A 7,845-nucleotide genomic window follows, 5' to 3' on the forward strand; every position below is an offset into this window, starting at 1 on the left:
CAGATTTGTCAATGAAGTACAAAAGTAAGTCACTTTAGTTAAATAAAAGCAAAATGCTGCGGATGCTGGAAATCTGAAATAGAAACAAAAATATGCTGGGAGAACTCAGCAGGTCTGGCAGCATCTGTAGAGAGGGAAACAGAGTTAACTTTTCAAGTCCCATTCTGACTCTTTGGAACTAAATATTAACAAAGGGTACTTGGAACTCACCAGATAACTCACTGTCTAAATGAACGACGCAAAGTAATACTGAGTCATGTAGAAAAAGAGTAGTCTGGCCAAGAAGGTGATTCATGCAGCATTTGTTTTTCTGGGTGCTACGCAGAATGAATGAAACCCTAATGTAGTGGGCAGGAAATAAGGTTTTCCACTCAGAAGCGCACTCCTTACCCGAAGGGATAAGAACTAAAAACAAGGCAGTCTTTACCAGCAAATTCAATTCCGGCATTTTGTTACTGTCTGCGTGGAGTTTGCACGTTCTCCCCTGTCTGCATGGGTTTCCTCTGGGTGTCCGGTTTTCTTCCACAACCCAAAGATGTGCAGGTTAGGTGGATTGGTCATGATAAATTGCCCTTTAATGCCCAAAGGCTGGGCGGGGTTACGGGGATTGGGCCTAGGAATGATACTTGGGCCGTGCAGACTCGATGGGCCAAATGGCCTCCTCTGTAGAGATTCTATTATTAACACCAGTTTTTCTGACTGCTCGCCTCGTTTTGGGAGGAGGAGCTTGGTCAATATTGTTTCATTCTCTGCTAATTCTCAACAGCTTGGTTTTTTAAAGTCCAATTATTAAAGCCCCTTTGTCTATGCAAATAAAAGGCCTAACACCTTGCCCTCACCAAGTTTGCTTTGCCATAAAGCAGTCTGTAGCATTGTGAGTTGCATTTCGGGAAGCCAGCTCCAGGGCTCCCCACCCCCCACTCCCCAGACCATTTATCTAAAAGCTGATATGACACTTGATATTTTCTTGACTGGCAGACATTCCATGCTTCGTTGGGAACATAGAAAACTTCATCATTCAGGCTGGAGGATGTGTGGGTGTGAACAAAATCCCTCATGCACCCAAAACTGGGCATGGTCTAGTTGTAAACCTTCACGTTAAATCCTGAGTCTGCTGAATTAACTGATGTGGGGTGCAGAGCAGCTTATGCTCAGAACTCTGAACACAATGCTTGCTGAAAAATCTATGCACTTTGATGCATAGATGATGGGTGAGAATTGTGGTGGGTTTGGCAATGACGCCACCCCCCCCCCACCCCCCACCATTGAATAATCTGCTGGAATTCACTCGACGTTCATTTTGAAATAACTACCTCAGTTAAGTACTAGCGGCTTGTGAATGTCAATGGAACTTTAATAAGCAATCATTAGGAAAGAAAGCAAAATTGTGTGGATGGGGTGGAAAAGATGATTCTTAGGCCCGGGCTAGTATTTGTTTGCTTATTCAAGAATGAAAGATTGAAGACATCTGTTCTTTTCCCTCAACCCACTTTGTGAATAAGTGAAAAAGATGTCCCAAATTAGATTCATATGAACCTAATTTTGATCTATGCGTTGCTGGAGGTGAAGGTAAATAAAACACATGCCCTGAATTGCCATTTCAGCTTTAGCATATGTAAGGAATGAGATGTGCGGTGCCTCTCAGACATTATTTTCCTCATTTAAAATAATATATGGGAAAAATTTAGAAAAAGCAACTTGAGAACATTTGTGCCCGGGAGGAGATCGGGGCATTTTTGTAAATTCTTCCAACAGGAAAAGCAAGGCCTTCCTTTTAGAAAGCATCCCCTATGCCTCTGAATGGAGGTGCAGAGGAACAGATCCTCAAATTATATCATTTAAATAACAGTACATCTACTACAACCTTGACTCATTCTGTACCTCTATGCTGGCTTTAATGCGCAGCTGTCAATAATATGATTCATAGTCCCAAATTCCCAAAGGGGCTCATACATTTTGTGCTTTTAATCACATATGCATCATCAGTGTCGTCATCGGTTAATAGATTAATTCTAATATTGGCCCATGTGACAGGATGGGTCATTAACTAGGGCCGTCTAAACATGCATGCTTGATCTGCTCCTTCAAATATTCTCATCCATTTCCTGTATGGTCTGTTTTACATTATCGTTGAATCTGTCTGTGGATGCCTTGGTTGGAACCTTTTGGCAATTGTCACTCATAAAACACTTCATATGTCCAAAGCAAACTAACCTTTGTATAGTATTAAACTAAACTGGGTCTCAAATTCTTTCCTGATGGCCTCACTGCTAATTGTTCTCACTCGATTTAACTGGAGTTCTTTTACTGAACTATCTTCGTCAGGTTTCAGTACTTGTCATTTGTATATCTGACATACGTATATTCTGGGTAGACTATGTACTGTAAGCATAAATGCTACAGCTGTACTTTTCATGTATTGTAATTATAAAAATTGTTTTAAATATTTTAATAAGTTTACTTCAAAGAAAGCAACTAATGTCTCATTGTTTTGTTATAAAGGAAACCTAACACATTAATTTGGGTTCCCAATGTAAAGGATTAGATAGCTAGGGCTGGATATCACAGTCAGCAGTGAAGCAAAAGCGCTCACCACTGACCTTGAAGAAGACTGCCCACAAAGGTTTAGCAATCTCTGTGGCATGAGTTTCACCTTCCCTTATGTCAGTTTCAATCGGGCACCAAAGTCATGGTGATCTTCAGGTGTCCAACAGCAGTGATATCATCAAGCAGCGCAAACAGCTCATCATTACATGGGGCTAGTTTGGCTCACCAGGCTAAATCGCGCCGGAATGTGGTGACTAGGGGCTTTTCACAGTAACTTCATTGAAGCCTACTCGTGACAATAAGCGATTTTCATTTCATTTTCATTTTCAAGAAGGTGGCGGTGAGGGTAATTCAGGATGGGCAATAAATGCTAGCCTTGCCACCAACATCCACATTCCATAAATAAGTTCAGAAAATTGAAGTATTCTCAGACAGCAAAACAGGAAGTAACCAACCACCAATTCCCTTCACTTTTAATTAAAATGATATGAGTAACAGATTAAAGGATTGAGGTGCACACATTGGATTAAAGTAGAAGCTAAAATATCACAAACTTAAAAAATATATTATTTTTAAAATATTCAGGATGTTTTTATCATTATGGAGAAATTTGACATTCAACAAATATAAACGTACTCTTTCCGGGCCAATGAGGCTGTTGAATAGTAATTATGAACTGGTATGCCATTAAAAATCAGTTACACCTCATTAAATAAGTATAATTTTTTCAAGCGTTTTTACAGCAAGAATAATGATTGAACAGTTGAAGTTCACTTGAGTTCAATGAGCTCTAATTGATTGCATCCTGGGGGATCTTAACAGTACACCACCTGAAGACGGGTAGAATCATTGACAGCAACTTCTGGATTTCAGCATTTAACTGTTCATATGCAGATTACAGAAGTTGCTGTTAGTTTCAGAGGAGTTTAGCGAATACTTATAGTTTTGCCATCATCATTATCACTGCTAAATCCAGCCCCAGTAAAGAATATAACTAAATTCTCTTGAGGTAAAACTGCACAACTAAACTTTGGCAGAGAAGTATTCCAAAGGACTCCGAGCTATTGGCAACCAATGATTTTGGTGTTGCGTAACATTGCCACTGTAGCACAGATGCAGCTGCAGAATAAACCGTGCCAGAGTCAGGATACACAAAAAATCTTCTCCCCTGGTGCAGGTTACAACATAAACATGACGCTGGTAAATACCATTTACCATCTGGTCGGGACTTGAGTACTTTTACCACTGAACTATAAGAAAAATAAAATAAAAATGCTCTGTTTCTTCTCCCCCCCCCCACACACACTCCATTGCTTCTGTCTTAACTTCACCAGTTTCACTTCTTGGAGATTTGTTTCAGTTTTCCATTGTTTCATATCACTTGTGATTGGTAGTAAAGAATTATCTGGTTTATTTTGGTATTTAGTCCAGTTAAAATTCAACACACACATGAAGGTGAACAAGAGGCAAGTCTTGATGGTCAAGGTGCATGTAACATGTAATTGTATTTTGAATACTACTTCAGATTGAGGATTTGGCAGAAAAGAAAGCTTCAAATGACATTGGCAGTTTATAGTTCCATAGGCAACGCAGATGTTAACAGGAAACATCAGTAGTGGTTTATGTTACCCCCTTTACCACATTACATCTTAAAGCAGTAGAGACATGCTTTGTCGATTATCAATGGTCAGAACTGTACCGCTATGAGGAGTAGTGTAGATAGGGCAGCTGTGATCCTTATCATGTTCAGTACCTGAAGTGACTTGTTACAGACTCACTCTGGATACTGATGTAAGCAGGGCTTAAGGTGTGGACTGATTTTGTCTTATCTTCCCCACAGCCCTTCCCAGCCTCTTTTGGACCGTACTGTTCCTGACTACACCACATTCACCACAGTGGGAGACTGGCTAGATGCAATTAAAATGGGTCGGTACAAGGAGAATTTTATTAATGCTGGGTTCACCTCTTTCGACTTGGTTGCTCAGATGACGGCAGAGTAAGTATTTACCCTCATCACTCTCTCTAGCCTGTTCATGGAATTTGTTCTGAACTAAGGCTGAGATACAAACATGCACAACTGTAGCAGCCATTTTAGTCATGATTTGCTTTATACATAAAGTGTGGATTCTGTCCCTACAATACCAGGTGGAAGAATTTTTTTTAAAATTTCTTGTGGAGTGTGAGCATTGGTGGCAAGACCAAAATTTGGTGCCCATCCCTCGTGCCCTAGAGACAATAGTGAGCCTCCTTCCTGTACCGCTGCAGTCCATTTGTTGCGGTTACACTCATAGTGCTATTAGAATGGGCGTTCTAGGTTGATGACTCAGTGACAGTGAAGCAAGTTCTAAGTCAGGATAGTGTGTGACTTGAAGGGGAACTGGCTTCATTCTCGTGTTTTTGTATATCAAATACTCACAAGTGTTTTTCAATCATTGGGACCAAATAATTATAAGTATTTTTTTCATCATTGGGGCTGTAGAATTAACTTGTAGATGAGGAATATTAACAACAGTATTAATGAGTGAGAACTTGGGATTAAGAGATAGCAAAAGGGATTTTTCCCATTTCCAAAAAAAACTCTCCAATGTTCATGAGACATATACCAATCAGCTAACCGGGTTGCATTTAAAGACTACTACATTGTGTAATCATAGTTATATTCTTTTTATTACAACATAAATAATGCAAAAGTATTATGTTTAAATAGAGGAATCGTGGAAGATGAAGAGAAGTCTAAAAAAGAAATGTCCTAAACCAAAGCAATTAGGATATTTGTAAAACATTGCCTTTAAATTCATCCTAAATTTTGGAAATTGCACTTTTCATGGCTTTGGAGGCAAAAAGAACATTCTGAGGACATCAGCATTGAATTATTGAACATTCTTTGTATTTTGTTCTTGGAAGACAGTCAAACTAACTTGCCAAAGTAAACGTAACAAATGTACATTCTTTTGCAGAGACTTACTGAGGATAGGAGTCACGTTGGCTGGGCACCAGAAGAAGATTCTCGGCAGCATTCAGGACATGAGGTTACAGATGAACCAGACGCTTCCAGTGCAGGTCTGACAGCAAGAGACTCTGGAACTGATTAAGATTGAAGTCAAGTAGATTAATTGCGTGCAGTGCCTGGCTTCCAGTTTTTCCTGTGTGGAGCACCTAGAACTATTGTTTCAAGTCAACCCTCAGTTCAAGGATAATTGTAGCATGAATTGAAAAATGTCTGAAAGGGCTCCAAAAAGGAATGCAGTCTGAAAATAGTTATATCTTCTGGGCAATTGGCTTGCTTCATGGAATCTTACTCCTAGTGCACCAAACCTGTGACGATTTCGAAAACTATCAAGAGTTACCACAGGAGGCAACATCTGCCCAGAAGCCAGTATATATTAAGTCTTCATATTGAAGATGTATTATTTAAAAGCGATGTGTCAAGATACCACATGAAATATTGGATCACAGATTTGAAATTCAGCTTATGTGTGCATTCCTTCGTGGCACCATCTATGAAAAAAATAACAAAAAAGTTGAACAATTCTGTATATAATGTGGCAACCTTGTATAAAGACTCTTGGGTTTGTTCCTAAATCTCAACTTGCAATAAAACCAGATTGGAACAGCTAAACAGGAATACCTTCAAGGTGTGATTGCACCTTTTGGTTCCAATTGACGGTTCTTCACAACTTGTGTGGCACTTGAGCATTGAATACTGGCATCAAGATAATTACATCTTGAGAGGGAAGTGAAAGTAGACATGTCCAGCTATCATGCATATAAGATTTCACTTGAAGTTCCCAGGTGTTCCTATAATTTATGGTTACTCTAAGTAAACAGATTACTGGACGTATTGGCTCAATCTGTGCATTGGCATGTGAAGGAAATGCTTTGCCAAGGCAAGTATGAAACAGCTCTTACAATATGTGTAACACCTGGGCAAAGATGGATGACACAAACTCAAAAAATGAACTGATCCTGACTGATTCAAAACTGCTGTTATGCAGGGCGGACAGAGTCTTCCTTCTGGACTTTATTATTAGGATTTCTTTGGTTTCCATCTGAAATTTATGAAGTCGTAACCTATGGAAGAAGAGTTGGGCGGAACTTTCTGAATGGTAGAAGCAGAGTCTGAATCGTCAAAGTGATTTTGAACATTAACTGTGAGAGCTGTCAAGAAAAGTGAGTGGCTGTACATGACTGAAGAAACTTCATGGCCATCTGTTCAATCAAGTGCTGTTAAATTTTGTTGCCATTGCCAAAAGACAGGAAATTTTATTTTTTCTAAAGAACAGATAAAACCTTTGTAAACAATTGAGTGCATAGAGTCTGTAATTGTGGAACAAAATATGGAAAAGGCAATAAGCATTTTTAATTTAGGCTGTATTACAGTGCATCATTCTAAGTTCAGCTGCAAACCTCCCGTTACTCAATATTCCAAGAAAATATGGCAGAGGAGACTGTACATTTGTACATACTATTAGATATTTCCCTTTGTTAATGTGTGGGCTTTCAAGAATAAATACAGACCATGTATATTTTGCCACTCTAAATGGCACATGCCTGTATTGTATATAGACAAGGCAAAAAATGTGCAGAATGCAACAGTTAAAATTTGACGTTCTGTATTCCTAAATCACAAAGTAGATCTTTAAACCCAAATTGTTCTGTAAAATAACACTACGTTGTAAAAAATAATTCCAAACTATTTGTTGTGACAGATTATTCAGTAGTAGTTCATGGTGCCAGCACAGCATCTGTGACCAAGGTAACACATTTGGTTATGTTGCTGTGAATTTGGTGCAAGCTTTAATAATCTGGCCCACCATTTCCTCTCGAGTAATCTTTCCACTTAGTACTTCTGTAATAGCCTTACAGTGGCTAATCTTTTGTAGAAAGACCTAATTAATGGCTGTCTTCCAGTCACTTTGAAAACATACCTGTATAGTATTTTGCAAACTTTTTAAAATATTGAGATGTATTTAATGGTGAAAAATGATGCATTCTTGCATTTGTAGAAATATTTTTTAAAAAACTTTTGCAATTAAATTATTTAAGAAGTTTATGGTATTTTGTTGTGCCTGTTTCTTTTGTTTTGTGCATCAAACTCGGTGCCACTGCCTGTGTTTAAAGTTGGCTATTGGTAATGCAATGTGTTATGGGCGCGATTAATTACAACACTCTTGTCGGAGGCATCCTTAGTTGTGTGGAGGTTATTTTTGAAGAGAACTTTCTTGGAAATTCAGTCCTTTTTAACTAGATATATAAAAATGAGTCACAGGGACCTGAAATAGTAATTCAATGCAGAAA

The 7,845-nt window shown here is 38.7% G+C and overlaps 1 protein-coding gene across 4 annotated transcripts in view; it reads left to right on the top strand.

The window, feature by feature from the left end:
- LOC119975407 (ephrin type-B receptor 3-like) overlaps positions 1-7,605 on the top strand; it is a 108,843-nt gene extending 101,238 nt beyond the window's left edge. For 2 of the 4 annotated variants that reach the window (XM_038815021.1, XM_038815022.1), the window contains exons 15-16: positions 4,388-4,543; positions 5,505-7,605. In XM_038815021.1, the coding sequence (XP_038670949.1) occupies positions 4,388-4,543; positions 5,505-5,613 (265 nt within the window). In that variant the 3' untranslated portion in view covers positions 5,614-7,605. The remainder of the gene's footprint in view (positions 1-4,387; positions 4,544-5,504) is intronic. The other 2 variants (XM_038815023.1, XM_038815024.1) reach the window with 1 other exon arrangement.
- Positions 7,606-7,845: the final 240 nt, after the last annotated feature.

Source organism: Scyliorhinus canicula, chromosome 13 (genome assembly GCF_902713615.1).
Source record: "Scyliorhinus canicula chromosome 13, sScyCan1.1, whole genome shotgun sequence".
Taxonomy (NCBI): Eukaryota; Metazoa; Chordata; class Chondrichthyes; order Carcharhiniformes; family Scyliorhinidae; genus Scyliorhinus; species Scyliorhinus canicula.